The sequence below is a fragment of the Anopheles stephensi genome, chromosome 2 (genome assembly GCF_013141755.1).
Source record: "Anopheles stephensi strain Indian chromosome 2, UCI_ANSTEP_V1.0, whole genome shotgun sequence".
Classification (NCBI taxonomy): Eukaryota; Metazoa; Arthropoda; class Insecta; order Diptera; family Culicidae; genus Anopheles; species Anopheles stephensi.
In genome coordinates, this window is record NC_050202.1 from 35,227,355 (window position 1) to 35,249,492 (window position 22,138).

The window sequence follows — 22,138 nt, forward strand, 5'->3', positions numbered from 1 at the left end:
TGATGGAGCGTAGACGACTTTGAACGCCTATGATACACCATATTGCCCAAAGTATGCTTACGCCCCTGGGTCAAAGATCATGACGTTTGTGTGGTAAATATTACTCATTAAATGCACACTTGCATTGCATAGTGTTCATTTGATGTGGTTATGTCGGGCATTTGATGCCACACGTTCTCAACTCCTATCAGCAGTAAAAGTAGATATATAATCTAGTGACCAATCAACCCGCTAGTCGGCTTATGAAATAAATTTCACTGAGTCGCCATTCCGCAATGTTCAAGGGATTTTAGTTCAAATAGAAGGCACCTAGAACAGTTTGAAGGATGTGCAGCCTCACGGGACCGTGACGATAATCAAGTGAACGAGTTTTTTCCTGAATAGATTCTTATCGGCCAATTCGGAATAGTTGTGAAGAGGTCCAAATAATGGTGACGAATTCAAACGTTTAGCAACAGCACAAAACAGAGATTTTAGGCTGTACGGATTCTTAAAAACTTTAGCTACACGTAAAACAAAACCTAACTAACGGAACGCTTTAGACACAGTGTGATCGTAGTGTTCCTGTCAACCTACTATCTAAGAAGCGAACCACATTAGCTCGAGAAACTTTAAGACCGAAAGACTGTTTTGAAGGCATAGTCGTCCGGATAAAACATAACAAACAGTAGAGATCCAAGCATGCTGCCTTGTGATACCCCTGAATTGTTAGGATGAAAGATGTTGAGAACGAAGCTTTGATTTTTACTGAAATGCTCCTGTTAGTAAAGTATCTTCAGAGACTTCAAACTAACGCATCATTGACACCATATTTGGAGAGCTAATCAAGCAATAGTGAATGATCGACGGATTTGAAGGGAGCTTGAAAATCCGTGAACACTACATCCACTTGTTTACCAGCATCAAGCTCCGGATAGCAGCATGATCCAAACAAAAAGTCCATAAAGAAATATATCTCAAATACTATCCATAATCGAACGGGCAGGAAGCGTTAAAAGAGATGGATATCAATATTTGAAACTTATCCTTCACTAGGAAGGAATTTTCCGAAGCAGAAAATTCATTTTTATTCATAACGACTTCCGGGCAGCTCAGCCTCAAGTCGGTACCCATGAATCGAGCGGATATTTGTTTTTTCTCTTTTCATCCGAGGGTCATTAAGGTTCAATCACGGGGAACAAAATCCCATAGACAGATTGTCCATGGCGTAGCGTGCAACGTTGCCTGCCGAACAGTTTCATTTTTCCATTCATTGCAATGTCACTTTCACTTTGCTACTTCAATAGGCAATCTCGTTTCCAGTGCTTAAACAGGAACAGGAACGAAATGACATTTTCCGATAGCAATTTTGTCTATCCACTCCACTCCATTCGCTTACCCCTGAGCTCACCTAACTTTCCCTATCACTCTCAATGGAAGAGTCCGTTATTCTTGCTCGTGTTTTTTAGAAAGTTCTCCATTCGTTTTCAACTAGCAAACATTTAAATTGAAATTCTCGTTCCTTCCGGTTTCTCGCTCCTGGCCTCCAGAAAATTCCCATCTTGATGACCTCTACACAAGATATCGGCAACGGCTCCGAAGATCGCTGTTTATCACCGGTCTGGGAATATCGATACTCTCCTGCATCACTTCCATCGTCCTCTGTGCGCTTCACGATGCGGTAAGAGCTCGTTTTCATCTCCTTTTTTTTCTTATCACATGAAGTATCAACGTGAATCTCTGTATGTGTTTGTGTTTGTGTCTGTGTGTTGTGAATGTTTTGCTGTAATAATTCCCTTTGCACACAATTTCCAACGCCCCTGCCAATTCGCTCCGTGGTATAAGGACAGTAACGTCCTAAGCTATCCTTTCCCTAATATCTGATAATCACGATAAACTATTTCCCATTTCACTGGTCGTACTCTCACTCTCTCGCTATCCTTCCGATCGCACCGTCCTTGCTATTCCTTGATAAGATGTCTATTGCTGACGATGTTCTATTTCTCTTTATCTATCTCTCTCCCTCTCTCTCTCTCTCTGTTTCTTCCACTACTTGTCTGTATCGACTATTTGCTGTGCTGTTCTTTTCTTCTCATAATGCTTCCAACGTGCATGAACTCCGTTTTATGTGCCTGTGTGTAATCCTACGTACGTCCATGTACCGTATCGTATTGTAACCTGTGCTCATGTATGATATCCAACTGGCAATTAATAACGTAACACGCCAACATAAAAATCACTCACAACCAATCGCACATCACATCTACACAAACTACATGGGAAAAGAAAATCCGAGATCCAAATTGAAAACAGTTGATTTATAGATTCTGGCCGATCTAGCGCTGCTGGCCGGTGCATCCACAGTGCTATGCGGAATACTGGTCGCTCTACAATTCCCGGCAGTGATGAACTCGCCCCTGGCAGCTCTATCCTTCGCGATATTAACCACCGGAACGATCGGGGCCATCTCCACCTTTGTCGGGACTCAGCTCGCTCCGTTGCCTCTGTTTGCGTTGATACTCGTAAGTATGAAAGATGTGCTTTATCGTAGATTTATTCTTTAAACTGATGTTCAATTTCAATTAAAAGAACAGAATAACTGATTTCAACAAACAGTCACTTTCATTGCGACTTTCAAAAACGACTCGAAAGACAACAATACAGAAATAATGGCACGTTTATATAATGCCCAGCACGTTGCACATCATACGACACAATAATAATGTCCATATGTTTTATGTAATCACACATTGCACGGCTCTCCATCCTTTGTGATGACTGGGTGCACTGCAGGCGTACGAGCACGATAATGATGAAAATGTGAATAAGATCAGAGTATTACGGAAAATAGCGAAGAATGAAACACTGACTAATTAGTCTCGCAAAAACCCTTGCGCATGCAAAAGCTCCCAACAACTCCAACAGACTGTAGAGCCGTCCACTCTCGTCCAAGAACCAGAAACGGAGTCAACTTTAACAACTCCAGGCACCCTCTCCTCGGGTTAATATGCGCCACACTTATCCATTACACGAAACCGTTTCGCCATGTACGCCCGCAGCGCATTTCATCTGTCATTTGCATACCCAATTTCAAATTCGTGTCATAAAGTGCTGCTCGACTCGGGCCAGCAGCACACCAGCCTGTTAACCGCTGTATGTGGCCAAGGCAGAAACACACAAACAAACGCGGCAGGGTGTTAATTTTGCTCTAAATCCAACAGTACAGCAGTACAGTGGCGCACAGTTACATTGATACTGGCATTTCACAAAAAAGGTGGCGTAGAATTCAATCCTGTTACGCCACACGGGGTCTCCAGTCTCCCCGAACCTTAATATTTCATCTCTAGCCTTCTAACCTTCTTCAGAAGCAGTCGGCACAGCTTCCAAACTATTCACCGATTTTTTTTTCGGTTTTATTTTACTACTATGCGAACTGCCAGGGAGTCCACACGATGCTACCAATTTCTTGGCCCGTATCGGTCGTGCTTGCCGTGCTGCTCTGCATCGTCCACATCGGTTATCGCATCCTGTCGCAGGTTCACGACTTCCCGCCGACGTTCTTCCCGCAGCTGCTCGCCGAAACGGTGTTCCTAGCGTCAGCATCCGTTTCCAGCCTGTACTACCGTATCATGTCCGATGCGGCCCACATCGACGCCGTCGACGGTACGCGGACGGGCATCGAGCAGCGGGTGAAGCTGGAATGTGAGCGGGAGCAGCAGGAGCAGCTGCTGCTGAGCGTCATACCGGCCTACATTGCGGCGGAGGTGAAGCGTAGCATAATGCTGAAGATGGCCGACGCCTGCCAGCGTGCCGGCGGCCAGACACAGACCAGATTCCACGAAATGCACGTGCAGCGCCACAACAACGTGTCCATACTGTATGCGGACATCGTCAACTTTACGCCACTGTCCGAGCAGCTGACAGCATCCGATCTGGTTAAGACACTAAATGAATTATTCGGACGATTTGATCAGATCGCACAAGTAAGTGTGTGTGTGGCTTGATATAGTTAGTGTTGTAAAACTCTAACGACAGCTCCTTGAAGTAACATCGCCGGAGTTTATTGCCACTCACCTTTTTATTCGCTTCTTCTTTGTTTAGGAAAATCAATGTCTTAGGATAAAGATTCTTGGTGATTGCTACTACTGTGTGTCTGGGTTGCCTGTCTCAAGACCCCACCATGCAGCGAACTGTGTCAACATGGGGCTTCAGATGATAGATGCGATACGGTGAGTACGCTTGCAGAAAAATAAATCCTTAAACTAACTGACATCATCGATCGGCGAGCTTAAGTTTGCTACAGAACTGTGTAGCCTTCCGCTAATTTCTGAATGCTTGAGCGTCAGAGCACGTGCATGACAATCTTGATTGTGTGCGTATGCACAGGGATTATCTTTATCCACCCGTGAGTTGACTGGGTTTCCGGGGAAAAGGTTAAAAAATCGATTCCGCGCCCATTCATGCGCCCTGTACCCTGGTGACATTGCCACCACCCTCACCCACACGACACTAACCTGGGCCAAATTGAATTATGCCGTACGTCTAAACCATCAATACTGCACGAAATCATATTTTCCATTCTGCTCCCGTGTGCAGATTCGTCCGGGAGGCAACCGGCTTCAATGTGGACATGCGGATCGGCATACACACCGGCAACGTGCTGTGCGGTGTGCTGGGCCTGCGGAAGTGGCAGTTCGACGTTTGGAGCGATGACGTGACCCTGGCCAACCATATGGAAAGTGGCGGCGTTGCAGGGTAAGAGAGAATAATCGCTGGCAGTTTCTACCGTTCTGTGTCCCATGTCGTCCCACGCTGACGTTGATGACGACGTGAGGAACCGTTTCCCTGGACAACTTTGCGAAGGGGTTTTGCAGCCATGTTTTGCCCCCGGGAAAGGATTCCCGCTCCCAACCTATTATTAACTTTGTTTTTCTTTCATTTTCCTAACACGGTACCGTACCGGCCCGCCTGGTTTGACTCACGCAACACACACACGCACAATACTATCTGCATCGCTTCAGCCGGGTACACATCACAAAGGCAACGCTGGATTATCTGGGCGACATGTTCGAGGTGGAACCGGGCGGCGGTGCCACCCGAGAGTCTTACTTGGCGGATCATAAAATTGAAACATATCTTATCGTGCCACCGAAGGTAAGTGACCTTCCCGACCTGCTTTGTATGGGTTAACTTGAAGGAAGGTACCTTTACGATGCTCAGATTAAGTGGCTTTAGAATCCTTTAAAAATTTACGCCATGATTTACTATCATACTAATGGATCTTCTCTACGTTTAAAGTGAGCAAAAACATTCAATACCTGTTATCGTTCGTCTATTTTTGTTGACCTTATTTAGTTAGAAGTTAAACCCTATTGCTGTCTTTTTTTTTAATAATATCTCTCTCAAGGCATACCCTTTACGAAGCCCAACAATTAAAACAGTTTGATGCAAACCTTTCTTAATGGGCGCTTAAAATCCCTTCACGCTTTCCCAAGAACGACCCCCCCCCCCCCCCCCCTCCACAGAATCCAGAAGCTTTAAAGCTCATTGTCTAAATACACGAGCTATGAATCCTCATTAGGATGACCGCTTCGTTGAAGCGAGAAATGGAACCCCCAAAACCCCATGGGATTACACTGTGATAGGCAAACACGCTGCTGCTACCTTTTGTCGCTACTCGGGAGCGCTCCAGGATGTTTGAACGATTGGCGAGTGGCTAATGAAATGAAATTTTCTGTTACTTTCCCGCGCGATTCTCGTCGAATCATAAAACCTCGCCGCAGAAACCGGCAACCGATTTGGGTAAGCCAACAGCACCCGACTCGCACACACCGACCTCGAACCTCGGTACACCTTCCCCCACGGCGATGGTACAAATCAACGAGCCCGAACAGGAGCACCTGCTTCCGGTGCTGGAGCCTCCGAAAACACCGAAAACTCCACGGACCCCCAAAACCCCGGACGACATGCGCCGGTCGCACACCTCCATCTCGCCCATCGCCATTCCCGAGGAGCAGGAGCAACTGCTGCCGCCATCTCCGGCCAATATTGCTTCCGGCGGTGGGCATGGTGGGCTGCTGCCACCGCCATCACCCAACTCCAAGCAAACCGTGCAAATTAACCCGCCCACCATTAACGAGGAGACGCTGGATAACGACGGTACTGCGGACGGCGAGACGGGCGAAGCGGACGAGACCGGTGAGCTAAGGAAGAAATCTTGCCTGACGCTTCCCGTCGAACCAATTACCACCAACGGACACCTTCCGGAGCGTGTCGGAAGTCGTAAGCTCTCCGTGCAAGGTATGGTAGCTGATGGTAGCCGTTTGCTTTGCCATAGCCAATCTACCGTTTACGTTTGGCATTTGTAAAGGCGGCAAGAATATCTAAAGAACAATATAGCAATTCCCTTCATTGGATTCAATTTACGAACTGATACATGGAATAGGAAAAATGCTTGCTACGAAAATTTGGATATTTTTAGTGAGACAATTTAATTTGCAATGAATAATACAAAAAATTTGGTGAACATGATCCGCGTATTGCCGTATTGCTCAAGAATTTAAAACTTAACTTCAAGAATTAGTTAAATGAGTCTTCCAATTCCAACAAATGCTCTTAATATTTGCTATTACTTTGGTACTTAACGCCAAGTCTCTCTTAGGAGCTGTTATGATAAATTTGTGAATACAAGTAAATCTCAAATTCTGGACCTAAGCCACTCAAAGTACTCTCATACTCCACAGGATTGATTGCTTTCGCCGAGCGACGAAAATCATCCAGTTCTATTTTTGGTGACATGCGCAAAATGTCAATTTCCAACATTGATTGTCTCCGGTCGCCCATGGTAGCGACACCGGGGGGCCCGTTGGTACGCACACGCCCTTCCTCCAAGATGACTAAGTACGTCGAGTGCTGGGGTGCCGATAAACCGTTCGCCAACATCACCGACTCCAAGATGGCGAAGAACATTGGCCTGGCGGTACGTATGATGGCCACCGGATTCTTCTAGCGCACAGCTAGAACTCATGGCTCTCCATGGACTTTCATTGCAGAGTATAGCGATGATCGAGTCCAATCTGCTGCCCGAGGATGGTTACTGCGGTGAATGCAAGTGCTGGGGCCCACCGAAGGAATTGCAACCCGTCACGATGTGGTACAGGAATACGGCCCGCGAGACCCTGTTCCGTGCACAGCCTGAGCCAACGTTTCGCTTTGATCTCATCTGCTCCTTCATTCTTTTCCTCACCATAGGACTGATTCAAATAATAGTATTTAAAAGGTAGCAAATACTCCAGTTTTAAGGTTGGGCTGGGTTCATTTTTAACAAATTAATTTGTGTGTTCCTGCCCTCATTCTTCTCTTGCAGCAATGTAGTCGTTATTGGTTCACTCAGTGCAACAGCTGTAGCTTTAGGATTGTTTTTATACTTAAGCAACTACCAGATGTCGAACATTTCGCCGCCGGGCAACAACGGCCCAGGACAGGTCATAGCTGCCAGCCGCGGTCTTCGTTTAGCAATATTCCTCATCGCCACAGCACTCATTGCGAGCTGTGCCATTTTCAGTGTGGTAAGAATTGTGCCCCAAGCACGTTTGCCGAACACCCAAGCCGCTGCTGCCATAATTTTTATTTTTTGGCCTTTTTCTCGCTTCTGCTGGCAGATAAACTTTGACGATTTAGTTATAGCCGACATACATTTTGTGAACAACACCACCGAGGATATCATGTACGACGACCAGTTCGCTCCGGTTGCTCCGGTCTACCTCTACATGTGCGCCATCAGCCTCGCAGCCGTGTCCGCCTTTCTGAAGGCGGGATTTCTTGTCAAGGGGCTGCTGATGGCATTATTCGTCGCCATCCAGTCCTCGATCCTGTGGACAAGCTCGCTGTTTGAGGCGTACGGGCTACTGAGCAGCTCGTAAGTATTCGTTTCAATGAAGCCTCACTATATCCTTATCGAAATTAACATCAGCCAAATAAGACGTTGGATAAGTTCTTAACATTGTCTACCCGCTTGCCCTGCAGATGGCCTCTAGGATTCCAGGGCTTACTTTTCCTGCTGCTGATAAGTGCCGTGTTGCACACACTCGATCGCCAGGGTGAATATGTCGCCCGAACCGACTTCCTGTGGAAGGCGAAGCTAAAGGTGGAACAGGAAGAGGTCGAAACTATGCGCGGAATCAATAAGGTAACTATTTAGTAGCCACAGGGACCATAAAAACTGTAAATTAATCGCGTGCCTGCGGTTCCTCCCATTCGCTCATCCGGAACGTGCCACATGCAACCTGGATCTCCTCACTTGTTTTTCATGGTGTGTCGTCCTTCTCTCTCTCTCTCTCTCTCTCTCTCTCTGTCTCTCTGTCTCTCGCATCATGTGCGCTGTGCACGATTTTTGTGCCATGTCCTGGTGCTCGCATATGCTGAACGTGTTCCGGTCGGGTAGATTTTATTGGAAAACATATTGCCCGCACACGTCGCCCAGCACTTTCTCAAGAAGGAACGTGCCGTGCAGGAGCTGTACCACGAGAGCTACTCGTCCGTTGCGGTCATGTTTGCATCGATACCGAACTACAAGGAGTTCTACGACGAAACGGATGTGAACAAGCAGGGGCTCGAGTGCTTACGGTTGCTGAACGAGATTATCTGCGACTTTGACAAGCTGCTGCTCAAGCCCAAGTTCAGCGGTATCGAGAAGATAAAAACGATCGGAAGTACCTACATGATTGCATCCGGGCTGCGCCCCGGCAAGGAGGAAGGTGCCACGGTAAGAACCACCATGTACTACCTTTCAAACATACCAACCGACCGTGTCCCAGGGCTGTAAAAAAGACGGGCTTACAATCTTGTACTTGAACCGTGCTGAAGTGCTCTACATTGGTGTTTCCAATTTGATTTGTGTTTTCGTTGTATTTTGTTTTACTGTTTGACTGATGCATGAGTCTAAAACCCTTTCTTACACTCTTGTGCCCATTGCACAAAGCCTCAATAGTCAAATCAGGATACATAAAGCATACCCAAACAGAGCATGGCACAACTCATTACTGTCTTGTACTTAAAGAGTAAAAATCCTCGATGATCTTCGGTACCTTCAAATCTCCTTTAGCTCATCATGGTTTGATACATGGTTTAGATACATGTAATAGTACTTTCGAATTACTTAGGCGAATACTTCAAATTAATAATGGAATATTGCATCTCGGCTGTGGAACTTTGCAATCATTCAGTGTGATGCTTGCGTTTAGCCTCATTTAAAAAGTTGCTGGTTGCTTGTTGTATCAGTCCGAGAAATATGGTAACGTATGACAGTGACAAGTTTTGCGTTGTGTTAAAATGTTTGTTTTGCAGTCCCCACGATTGATAAATGATGTCAGATTACAAATTATCATTATTTCTGCTTTCAAGGGGTTGCATTCGTTTTGTCGCAGTGCATATCAATCGTCATGTTACTTGAAGTACCATTATTTTTCCAACGTTTAGAGTAAACCTGCATGGAAATAAGTTTAATCTTTGCTTTTCAGTGCTATTTTTAGAAAGGTACAATTGATTTTAGACTTATTTAAGGCACGGAAAGAACAAAAGGGTTGGACGATTCCGAAAAGGGATAATCTGAATTTCGGCTGATTTTGGTCAATCAATTCTTTGCATTGCACAGAATATCAACAGTTCGGCAAAGACTGGGCCGAAATTGTCTGAAAAAAATCCCAATAAATATGGTGAGCAGCGACATATTAAGCGGAACTCCACATTGATAACTAGACAGACAAGAGGAATTTGGCACGAAGCAATCACTAGAGTTGCCGCCAGATTAAAAGTAAACTCAAACTTCTAGTGAAGAAATTTTCATATATCCATTTGGCTCACTGCGTCTTCGCATATAAAATGGACCAAAACACAGCTAATGCCAAAACTTACTATGACTCATAAGTTTGATCGATTGAAGTTTGCTGACCAAAGTTCATCCAACTGTTCATAGAGACATTTCGGTGGAACAGATGGTTTGCAGTGCATTTTTCAGCCATGATCAGGATTTTCGAGGAATCTGCTGGATATCCTCGAGAGTTACCTCAAACTCTTACTGCATAGTCCTACAAGATGTATTAATTCCTTAAGAATTCCAATTCCAAAGAATATTTTTTAGTGACAATTAGTTTTGTAAATTAAATTTGGAGGTTGTGTGGCTAAACGAATGCAATCCCTTTTTTTTATTTTTTATTATTTCAGCTAGCAAGTACAAACTGTTGCTGAATGAAGTTTGTTTAAAAGACAAATATGAAAAGGTTATTACATTGTTCAACAGTAAAAGTGATTTGCATCTCAATCCACTGAGAAATATATCAAAATTACGATTGCCTCACACTGTATAACGAATTTTACCTAATGTTTAAGGGAATTTTCAACGCAACTTTGTGAAGTTGCAAGCAGCTGTGGATGTTTTGTTCCCTGTCAAACAGTGAAATTCCAAAATGTCACTCGATCGTTAGTTTACATGTATCATTCACATTCCAACAGGCTTAACGCGAGAATAGTTGATAATTTGCAAATTTCCCAGCAGTTCAAACTGTTCCCAGCATTCCATTATAGATTCCATTATATGATTGCAAAGGTCCACAGCAGGCTTGCAAATATTCCACTATTTATTTGAAAGACACACCTAGGTAATTCATGAAAACCATTATACGGAACGAAACCCTGTATTAACCTCTCTTTTTACTGATGTTCTTTCGTTATTCTTATTTACCTATTTATGTAGAATAGTGCCCTGTAAATAGCTCTTTAGAAACTGATAATGTTAAATATTTAGTTCAAACCCACATAATCACACACACACAACACCCACAGAAAATAATGACAAACAATATCGGACAACTGTTTCTACCTTCCAAAGCATTGATAATGCATTCAGCTCTCTTAAAAGCATTCAACAAGCCCAGCGTCGAAATGCGGGTGAACCATTATTGTCACACCGTAAGCCCCTAAATGAGCGTGTGGAAATTAGTAGCTTTCGGGGGGCCTTCAAAGTTTGCTTGATTCATCGAATATCTTTCCGGCTACCGTACCCGAACCGAACGCTACGGGCACAACAATATGCAGATTGCTTTATTTGTTCGGGTTTAGGGTCGTCGTCTCCAGTCTACTCATTTCTTTTCATTACCGAAACGTGTGGCCGGCGGTGCCCGAGGCATTTCTTCAGTTAATTGAGAAATATCATCGCAACGCATGTATACTTTGGCTTAGCGAAAAAAGGTCGACCGAGGCATTCTGTAAACAATTGGAATTAATTTTATTTATGGATTGCGCAACCAATCACTATTAAGCGAGCATGTAGTATCTTGCGTTCTGCTTTAGTAAGTCTCTTATATACGTTCGAGGAAACATGTACTAAAAAAACATCTTTAAATTACCAATTTATTTCAACAAAGTTTTTAAACTCAATGGGCTTGTGTTTGAAGGTTAAAAAAAGGTCAAACAACTCTGTCAAACAACAAACAGTTACAACGGTTGATTGAGTTTGTTACAACCACACTCACACACTGCATACACCACAGAAGGCGTTTATGTTTAACACTCACGAGTTGTTTGAATTGTTGACACCGTGTTTCTCCCCGTTTACTAACTCACTTGTTTCCCATTTCATGAATGTTCGTTTGTTTCTACACCCAACCTGGTAGAAAAATAATGAGCTGGTACGTATCACCATCACGGACTGCTGGAATGGTAGACCTTGTTAGACTTTTGATTTTCACCATCATCACCACCGGACGCCGGTAAACGTTCAAACGGCTAAATGACGTTCGGGAAGCACATCACCCACCAACCGGGCCCAAACGAACGTCCATCAGCCTGTAATGGAATTCGAAGTGCTTCCCGTTCGACCTGTGCCGCAAAGGTCTGCTAGCTTCCGGTGCATGGCGATGTTATTATACCATCAATTTTTATTCCTGCCAACATCATGACCTATCGTTATTTTCGCCATTTTCGCTGCATTATGTGCGCTCGGTTCGGAGCAGTTTTTCAATTTGATTATTTTTGCAACGTCCTTTCAATCATTAACTCCGCTTCCTTTCCACTGCTTCTTCTTCTTCTTCGTCGTCGTCATCGCACTTGAAACAATGTGTCTGCACCATTTTCCGTTTTGCGGTGTGGACCGGGATCTTCCGGGATGACCACCACAAACACTCACACAACGCGCTCAGGACGAGAAGCGCACCGAGGAGCATAACGTGGTAGTGCTGGTGGAGTTTGCCATCGCACTGATGACGGCACTGGATCAAATAAATCGTGAATCATTCCAACGATTCCGGCTGCGGATCGGGCTCAACCACGGTCCAGTGATAGCTGGTGTCATCGGTGCCCAAAAGCCGCAGTACGACATCTGGAGCAACACGGTGAACGTGGCGTCGCGTATGGATTCGTGCGGTGTGATGGGCCGTGTGCAGGTAATTGTGTGTCCCCTCCACCACGCATAATGGGACAAGTTTCATGTTTATGTACCTAAAAATGACTGGGTGGGCGTGTGGTTTAAAGCACATGCTAACAAAGGATGAGTTTTAGCGGTTTGTCATTGTGCTGAGAATACAATGTAACACGTACAATAGACATTTGCTTAGGAATTTTTAAATGACATGATACAGCCTGTTTTTTGAGCGAGGATGATAATGCTTAAATTATGTTGTGATATGATTTGATCTACTGAGCGATAAAATAAACCCAGGGCAATCAATCATTCTGCAGTACAAGGTAGTGGGTCTTAAAAGTATTTGAGTTAAGCGTCATATTTTAAACAAATAATTTTGTTAGGATAACTATAATAGGACTAGCAGAACTTAAAATTCGTGTTTTCGAAGAATCGAAGAGATTTCTCCGAATTATGTATTTGAATTTATTTAGTCACTTCTTGAGTTATCTCGACAATTGGCACGAAAGCCAGGGGCGGTATATAGTATAGGCACACTAAGCAGATGTTTGGGGAAAAACTCCAAGGAGGACAGCGGCGTATCTTGCTATAAGCTGGCTGTGGCATCCTTGAAGATCCTCGGTCACATAAAGCGCTTGCCATGTGGAGTCTATCTCCGGATAATATCTCCGCTAGAGCTATGACCAATGCCCCAGTCAGCATATTCAATATGCTTGGGGCCTCCAAGGGGCTTGATGCGCCACTGACAGAAGCAATCACTTATATATATTCGGCCACATATTCTCTTGTTGGAACAATTTTCCCAAATTGGTAGACACTGGGACTCAACTTTTTCTTGAGGATATGATAAGAAATATAAATTCATAAATATGAAGGAAGACATCAGCAGGTTAAACTGGTTGATTAGAAGTTCCGAGCCTTTATCTCAATATCCTTTTTCGCTGTATCTTTCACCAGCGTATCCTTCCCAAACCTTCTTACAAGCTATTCGTCTATTGTAAATATAACTTAACCTATTAACTTTATATTGTTTTATGGCAAATCGTTGCTGCTCTTTCCTCAAACTCATAAGGAATGCTTGAGTCCATTAGAACTCTCTCTGTTTTCCGATCTTTAAGGGAAAAAGATAGCAGTGTTAAAATGATACAAAGGTTGTCAACTAATGATTGGACCACGCCAAGGGACCTTTCCATAAATCATGCATTGTTGTATGATTATCACAGCACTTTTTTGTAGACCCTTTTCTTGGCATAAGAAATTCCAAAAGGACTCATTTCGTATACCGAATGCAATTAAAATAATAAAAAGTTTTTATCTGTCATCGATCAACAGCGTTCTAAGTTTTGGTAGTCCTGTTTTTGTTTATTCATAAAGAATGGCCTGGCCGTACTGCTGGTAGTCCTGTTTTTATCTTCAAAGAATTCTACTGACAAACACTCTAATAAGAACGGCTCAAACTCATATGCAGCTATTGGAATAATGTACATCTGTTTTAATCTAAACAAATCTGATTTCTATTGAAGCATTCCAACTAGGATAGCATTTACTTTGAAAATAATATTGACCCATAACACTTTGTTCAAAGTTTGACAAAAGTTGGAACATATATCAACAATACCATCCATCAACTAACAATACAACCGGGTCATCAGAGCACGCTTTTATCAGTGACAGTTTCTTATGCCATTTCCATTTTTCTCTTTCTCTATTTTTTTGCCACAACTCCCAGGTGACCGAAAACACGGCCAAAGTTCTGATGGCGGCGGGCTATTCGTGCGACTGTCGGGGTCCGATTCACGTCAAAGGCAAAGGAATTCTAACGACATATTTCGTCAAAACACCATTCGATGAACGTATTTAGGAGGAAGTTTTACTAACATGTGTGCCAAAAGACAGTGACAGTGGCAGCTTGTAAGCGAACCCATACACCAAAGACACAGATACAAATACACACACACACACACACCGTCTGTCGTACAGCAGTATTACGAGTAACAAGCGATGATTGTAGAATAGAAGCGAGTTACCTATTCGCTCCGTACTAGCCATCGTCGGTTTTGTCGTTCATATCATCGTACCTTGCAAAGCGCATTGAGCAACCGTCATGTTTAATCGATATTGGTGAAATCGTTCAATCAAACTGTGTAGAGGTGTTGCAAGAGTTGCAATCCATATGTGCAAATAAATGTTTCACAACAGGATACACACATACCAAACCTACCTACCTGCTGCCTACCTACATACACCACCGAATAAACGTGCTTGTAAACGATTAGCGACTTTTAACTTTCGATACATATTTTACATTTTAATGACCCTTCCGGTAATTGTTTTAGATGGAAAAGTTTTTCTTCTTTCTTTTATTTTTTGTATGCCAAAACAAAGAGCGATCGCACATTAGTTGTAAAACACACCTACACGGTTCATGCAAAGTCAGTCAGGCATTCTCGGAAGAACATTTTTGCTTACATCGCTTCAATTCCATCGCACCTAAAGCCAGCAAAAATAAATTTATCCTTTACAACAAAAAATGTCCGATGTTGTATTGTAAAGTTACGAAAGTATGCCACGTCTAATATTTATTAATTCATCTAATACCTGCCCCAGGGCCGAAAGAAACACTCGAGACACCGTCGATGGTAGCAAGCTCCATCATGCCAAACCATTCTATTACGCCAATTTTCCATCATTCCACACCCAACAACCCGGCAGTGTAATATATTTCGCTCATCTTAAAGACAAAGTGGATCCATTATGCGCCAGTCTATTACCTGCAAAAAAGGCGAGCATGTTCCTAAAGGGCATAACAATGTCAAGGGAATTCTACTTGTGGCAATGTCTTGAGCGAAGGGGACGACCGAGCTATTACCTTTTATTTTTTGGTGGGAGGTTTTGAAGATAAAGGGAAAACATCAAACATATAGAACTCACTTCAGGTTGCTCTAGCTAACCGAATGTATGTGAGGCTATTTACTCGACTCCAACCACTCTGTGCCGGGTAGATGAAAGATGTAAACAATATTTTTCACAATTGTCGTAGCAGAAAAAAAACCCCACAAGACCCTTCTCCTGACTCATACAATCATACTACAACAGTACCAGACTATTTCCAGATTATTTCCAGACCGGTGTGTGTCCCACACCTGTTACACCGTTCCACGTCAGATGCATGCGACGCATATTTGAGTGGTTTCGTAAAGAATACAGTCAGAAGCCGAATGGTAACTGTACGATAAAACTGCCCACACTACGACGAAAAAGAAATGCGATTACCCTCTTAGCCATCGGCAACAGCTCAACTCAGCAGCGAGAGAGCTCCTGAACCTTTTGTCTGTTATCCACCTTCACCACCGCATAAACCTCAGCTTAGGAAACGCTGGGCCGGGAAAAGACAATGTGTTTGAAACCATTATCAACTTAGCCGACCGAGAGCCACCGGTTGACCCATCCCACCTCATAAATGACAATATATTCCGATTGCGTTGCGAAAAGGCAAGCATCATCACCGGCATTCCGGAGCGTTACATTTGGCCACTCACCTTTGCAAACGAAACTTTCGCCTTACTTCAGCTTCGGTTCCATTGGGGGGTGATATACATTTTATTTCGAAGGAAAAGATTATTTCCCTTTCTGTGTGATATCGTAATACCAACAAAGATTTTAGGATGGAAATAAAGATAAACAGAGATTATTGTAATGAAATGTGAATGAGAGTGCACAGTCTATACAGCTGTATTTTGTGCGGGCTAAGTCAAATACTTCAAAGCTTTTGGTAGCGATTTTTATATGAATTTACCCACGGAATGTGAATCTGTTTCTTTATATCAAAGACAAGCTTATTACAGGAGAAAGCACTAGCGATAAAGGTAAATATTATTCTACTCATGCTTTGCGTTTAACCTATCGAACGCTATCGAATTTCATTAAAACTTCGTTCTCGGGATTCCAATTTCTTTCCCTCTGCCCAGCAAATCGTACGTGCGTTACCGAGATCGGTATAACTTTCTTCCCGCAGCTCAAACTACGTCATTGTAAATCACGCGGTCGTCACTTGTCGATTGACAGTTCCGTTCCAATTCCAATCACAAAGTTTAGATTTCATGATGATTGTATTAGCAGTATCGATGAACCGTGTAAGAACCTCGAATCCACTTCATTCTTTCCCCGTTTGACCTTTTGACAGTTTATTTTTAAACATTAGACGCTACGCTAGACATCCTAGCGTATGGATGACGTTTGAGTGTTTTAGTGAATTCGGATAATAAGATTCGTGCTGCAGAAAAAGTGCTTTTGCTAATTGGGTGGCCTGAGAGTTCTTGTAATAATTGTATAATCTTATCAAATCCAACTCAAATCCCTTACAAGTATTTTACCCTTATTCATTCAGAAGCAATAAACACGAAAACGGAAGCATCCTTTAGTTTTACTTTAATAAACAGAAACTACAGACATTATGCAACCCCTTAATAATATAGTTCTTCTTTTTAATGGCTTAACTACCTCCTAGATCATCTCTGATCATTCTGGTTTACTAGACTTTATTGATTTACCATTGATTTACTTTATTGATCCTGCCGATCCAAGACCGGTCCGACCAACTCCGCCTTCAAGCTACACTCTGTTCATTCCAGTCCTGGTGTTCAGAGAATGGTCTTGAATTGTGCGTTGAGAAATGTGTTGTCGTAACGTTCACGAGAAAGCGCTGTCCTCTGGTGTACGACCACACATTAACGCTCCGTTCTGACTACGGACTACAACGCTCGCTGTGCGCTTTTGCATATCGAGTCGCTGAACCAGCGTAACTGCAACGCCCAGAGACTATTTGTTGCGGGACTTTTGGACTACCTGATCTACTCTCCAACGCTCAACTTATACGTCCCAACCAGGCCGCTTCGCCCAAGGACGCTGCTTGACGTAGAAGATCGCCGAACACGTTTTGATCCCTTTCTCCGTATGTGCCGTGAATATAATTGTACCAGTAATCGTCACCAACCGGACATGCTACGCACTGCGCTTTTAAATAGGTTTCAAGGGAGCCCTGCGTGGCCCGTTGAATTATAATGACAATAAAAAATAAACCAAACATTTGGATAGTCAACCCTCACTACGGTGAAACGGGCCGCTAATGACTGTGCGTCGCTTTCGCATTTATCATCTTGCCACCGGGCATTGACGATAAAGTCAACTGATCAGTCAACTGATGTCTCTGTGTAGTACCCAAACAGGAAATTCATCAAACTTTTACTGAACTATGAACTAGCTGATCAATGCTTTTTTGTTAGAATCTGGCCATCATCTATGCTATGTACTAGAAGAGAGATAGGGTAGCGTGCAGCAACCACAGCGGTGGTACAATACTGAAGAGAATGTGATAGAGTAGTAGCTTTATTCCTATAAACTCTTCATTGATGTTAAAGCTATAGATGACAGAAGATGGATAAAAAGGTCTAACTGTAAAGGCCTTTTTCAAACTCCAGTATTGAAGATTCTGCACCAGAGAGGTAGCCCTAATTGCTTTCTACTCAATCTGACGCTAGAGAGGGCCATCCGTGACTCGGCAGTGAAATGTTCCAAGACTATCTACTATAGGTCAATACAGATTTTGGCGTTCTGGTCTATAAGGCTCTGCTACATACCAGAAGCTTGCCAATAGATCGAGCAACCAGCAGCAAGCCTTGGATTATATATTAACGAGACAAGAGCCAAAATGATGGTGGCACCACCAGAAAACCTTGCCAACAAGTTCTGATTTACGCAAAGGTTATCACACCTTTATAGACATCCGAAACATCACCTATCTGGGGTCAAAATTCAGCACCGAAAATACCTGTTGCGATGAACAAACCTCCGGTGGGTTGATCATGGCATGAGAATGGCCGCGGAGAGCTCTTATAGTCTTTTTAGGCTGCCCATATAGATGTAGGAGGAGAATGGAGTGACGGTAAAGATACGTTCACCGTGACCTTGAGGAGTGTCGAGGATTTCTCCAACCGACTAAGAACCTAAATCGGTTATAGCATCTGATAAGTAAATAAGTGCGTTTTTAAACGATGAACAACACATTTGAGTAATTGTAACACTTCGTTGAAATTATGCACGAAATGAACAATTTTTTTACAAAACACTGGGCGCCTCCATCACACCCGGCCATAACAATACTTTACCCAGATTGCATAAAAATATTTAATTTATAATCTGAAGTCTATATGAAAATTTTAAGCAGCTTAAACAGCTTTTAATCATACAATGCATTACAGCTTGTCACCTTACCGCCATCTTCTACGTCCTTCATTTTCGTTACTTTGCTTGTATTAATTTCTTAAGCTACTTAAAATTACCGCCATAGCTTTCATCCGCGGAACGTATTCCCTTTACTATAGTGAGTACTTTCATAACTATAAAATCAACCTTCTACACACCTCGAACCTACGAGCCAGAACCGTACCGTAGATGAACCGCACTTGCTTATAGGAAAAACGTTTTGCCCAAACTATTCGTCCTCAGAGAATGTGGAAAGTTTTGCTTTTCAATTTTCATGTCACTTCCATCCCAAGAACAGCCGAGTTCACGGTAAACTGTGTGAAAGATAATATGACGGGAAAAGTTTTGCCCACGCAAAATATCCTTTGTAGCTGATGTAACATTGTCAAAGAGCTTTCACGTTGTCTTTCAATTTACGTTCAACTTTTTGCGGGTAGCATCAGCGGACAACGGAAGGGCGAACCCTTAGAGAGAATGTAGGTGACTTGAAGGTATATTTAAATTTATTTATCATTTCATCACTATGTTTATCAGAGGCCAGCACCTTATAGTTGATTGATTGATGTGTACTTTATTTCAGAATATTCTGCTGCAATAGCAAACTCAACGTATCATATTTATTTCAACAATTATGATTATCAGCAACAGAATGAACAGAAGCCAATGTTGCATTTTTTTAACGATTAGATTAAACATTAAATTGTGTGAGCAACGAATCTTTTGTTAACACAGCTCAAAAAAACCTTCTGCCAAATAATTGTAGAGTAAGGAAGTGTATTGTTGTTTATTCGAAATACGAAAAATATCTTTAGCTTAAGGTCAACACAGTACTTCTTCTTCGTTGGCACTACGACCTCGAGAGGTCTCGGCCAGCCAATATCTGGCTTTCCGTGGCTTGATTTTACCCGTAGTAAAGTAGTCAGCCCTACGTACGGGGAGGCGGTCTGGATGGAACCCCGGTCCTGCCGTGTGAAGACCGGCGCCGTTTTCGCCTCGGCCACCGGACCGCCCCAACACAGTACAGCAGCGCTCAAAATATATTTTGAGCAATATTTTATTTATTTATTATTAATTAATGATTACGGGCTGATGCCGTATTGTCCTATTCTGAGGAATAATGGCTTGAATTTTACTAAACTTATCAATACTGCATAGTTGGAAATTCAGTTCTTAATATGGGAGAACGATCCAGAGGGAATTTGAGCCCCGGCCCTGCCGTATGAAGAACGGCGCCGCTGTAGCATCTACCACTGGGCCGCCCCTGGCGGACAAATCTACGCCATTACTTGTTCTCAATATTAGCCTACCCCGCCTTTTCTATCCATGTGGACGGCCTTTAAGATCTTTACGAACTGGTTCAACGGGTGCCATTCACATGACATGACCAGCTCACCGGTGTCTGGCGAGTATCATTCGCTGCACTTGAGAATTATTCAAGCTTTCCCTTTTCCATTTTCACTTTCGGTAGAGTGATTGACCCTGCAGTCAAACCAACAGATACGTCTGGAGAGCCTCGAGGTAGCTCAGTTTCCCCCACATGTGGTTGCCCAATCCCCGACGCTCAAGCTGCCCGGATGTCTGGTCTGTCCACCTCGCTTCATATTTAACCCTGCTCCACCATTCACCGAAGGAGCTGGGAATATCTCATGTACATAAGCTAAGATATGCAGTAAGCCAAGTTACATCTCTTTACGATGAGAAAGTGACGAATTGGGTCTGAGATCAGCAGCAGATTAGCAGATTAGCAGAGCAGTGAGGTGTAATGGAGTGTAGTGAATAAATAGCCCATATGCATAAATATATGTAAATAAAGCAAATATTTACAGGGTGTGCGGGCTAAATTTGACATCTGGCCTTTGGGTTTATATCTTAGGGTTGAGTTGACGTATCGAAATGATTGATATGTCATTTGATTGCTAAAAGTTGAGCGAACAAGTGTAAAAAATGTCTAGCTCCGTAAATATGTGGAACCCGTTCGAATTGTACAAGCGCGTAACGTGTGTTATGATGGTTCGTGCCGGCAATACGAATGCCAAAATTCGGAAGGCGGCGATGTGTTCGCTGAACACCGTAAAAACAATAGAGTGTGGTGAAGACGTGGATAGTGTTATTGTTCGCAAACAGTATAGCAGGCGGTCGGATTGTGTGCGGACCGACGCGTTCCTGGCCGGATTGCAGCAGCGGGCGACGGCCGATCCCGGCGTCGGCATTCGGGCCCTGGCGCGAGACGTTGGCGTGGCCCCGAGCACCGGCAAGGTGGCGTTAAATGAGGACCTGCGGCACGCGTCGTACATGCGACGTAGGGGACAGCTCATAACAGCAAAAACGCGCGAATAGCGGCTTGCCAACGCTAAGCGCTTGCTGAGCTGGCTGAAGCACCCGGCGCAGCCAGGCACGTTGTGGTTCTTGTGCGGCAAACATGGTAAGCTAAGCTTTGTAGAATTTTTTTTTTAATTTTTATCATAAATTTGAAAAAAAATCCTTTCCTATTCCCTCAGAAAATGTCAAATTTGTCTCGAACACCCTGTATAATAAACACAAGCAAATATAAGTAAGTACACATTCGTCTAACAAAACTAAGTTATAATGTGTACTTATTGCCAAAATTCATACAGAAATCGATTCTTTTCCCTACAGAACTTATAATTTTCAATAATTTAACAAGAGGATAAATAAATAATAAGAGAATAAATGGAACAAGTGTTTTAAATATTCTTTTAAGTGTTCTAAGAACTACCAAAGTTTAGTTGTTCATAAGAACCACCAAAGATTAAAGTCCAAATACAGGATTTACACAGCCAATCGGTCATCGTATAGCGCCTGAATGTTTGCAGGAATCACCACAATGTTACCGTAAACCCGCAATTCGTTATAGTCATAATTTTATCTTTACAGTTAAAAGTATGAAATTGTTTGAATTTGAATGTGTGGTATGAATATCTCGAATTTTAGATATTTAAAAAAAATAAAATATGTGCAATTTCGTGCACATTCAGGCGCTTTACAATGACTCATTTGCTGTGTAAACCACGTAAAGACGCTGTCCCAATAAGAGACACGGTCTGGTTTCAGCACCATTAAACCATACGAATAAGCTTTTGAAAAGATAGTTTCATAATGTACAGTAAACTTCATTGTTAAGGGAAATAAATGCACCATTCGCATTCTGTTTCTTCTTTTCATATTTAGAGCTATTTCGTTCAAACCCCGTTTATTTACAAACTTTCTCGTAAAGTCATTTGCACGAACCGACAGTACAGAACGGTACACAAAACGGTCAAGATTGTTCAACGAGCACTATTTACTCACAATCAATTTGCCTTTCAAAGTAAATTGACTATTAGTTCTCGTGATCGGTGGGCGGTGCAAATGGCTTTTATAGTGCCCCTTTGCCGGATAGATCGAATCGATTCTAAACCGAATCAATCACAGCGGAAACCTAAACCAACGGTCCAATGGTTCGTACGGATTCGCTGTTGATTA

General features: G+C 43.1%; 1 protein-coding gene across 15 annotated transcripts in view; it reads left to right on the plus strand.

The window, feature by feature from the left end:
• Positions 1-14,958, plus strand: part of LOC118506236 (adenylate cyclase type 2) — a 29,420-nt gene extending 14,462 nt beyond the window's left edge. For 9 of the 15 annotated variants that reach the window (XM_036043087.1, XM_036043088.1, XM_036043089.1 and 6 more), the window contains 15 exons: positions 1,530-1,660; positions 2,304-2,501; positions 3,420-3,962; positions 4,081-4,208; positions 4,576-4,734; positions 5,001-5,133; positions 5,763-6,279; positions 6,723-6,958; positions 7,032-7,258; positions 7,346-7,897; positions 8,005-8,167; positions 8,423-8,743; positions 11,649-11,663; positions 12,174-12,416; positions 14,124-14,958. In XM_036043087.1, the coding sequence (XP_035898980.1) occupies positions 1,530-1,660; positions 2,304-2,501; positions 3,420-3,962; positions 4,081-4,208; positions 4,576-4,734; positions 5,001-5,133; positions 5,763-6,279; positions 6,723-6,958; positions 7,032-7,258; positions 7,346-7,897; positions 8,005-8,167; positions 8,423-8,743; positions 11,649-11,663; positions 12,174-12,416; positions 14,124-14,255 (3,698 nt within the window). In that variant the 3' untranslated portion in view covers positions 14,256-14,958. Of the gene's footprint in view, positions 1-1,529; positions 1,661-2,265; positions 2,502-3,419; positions 3,963-4,080; positions 4,209-4,575; positions 4,735-5,000; positions 5,134-5,762; positions 6,280-6,722; positions 6,959-7,031; positions 7,259-7,345; positions 7,898-8,004; positions 8,168-8,422; positions 8,744-11,648; positions 11,664-12,173; positions 12,417-14,123 lie in introns of all 15 variants that reach the window. The other 6 variants (XM_036043095.1, XM_036043100.1, XM_036043097.1 and 3 more) reach the window with 5 other exon arrangements.
• Positions 14,959-22,138: the final 7,180 nt, after the last annotated feature.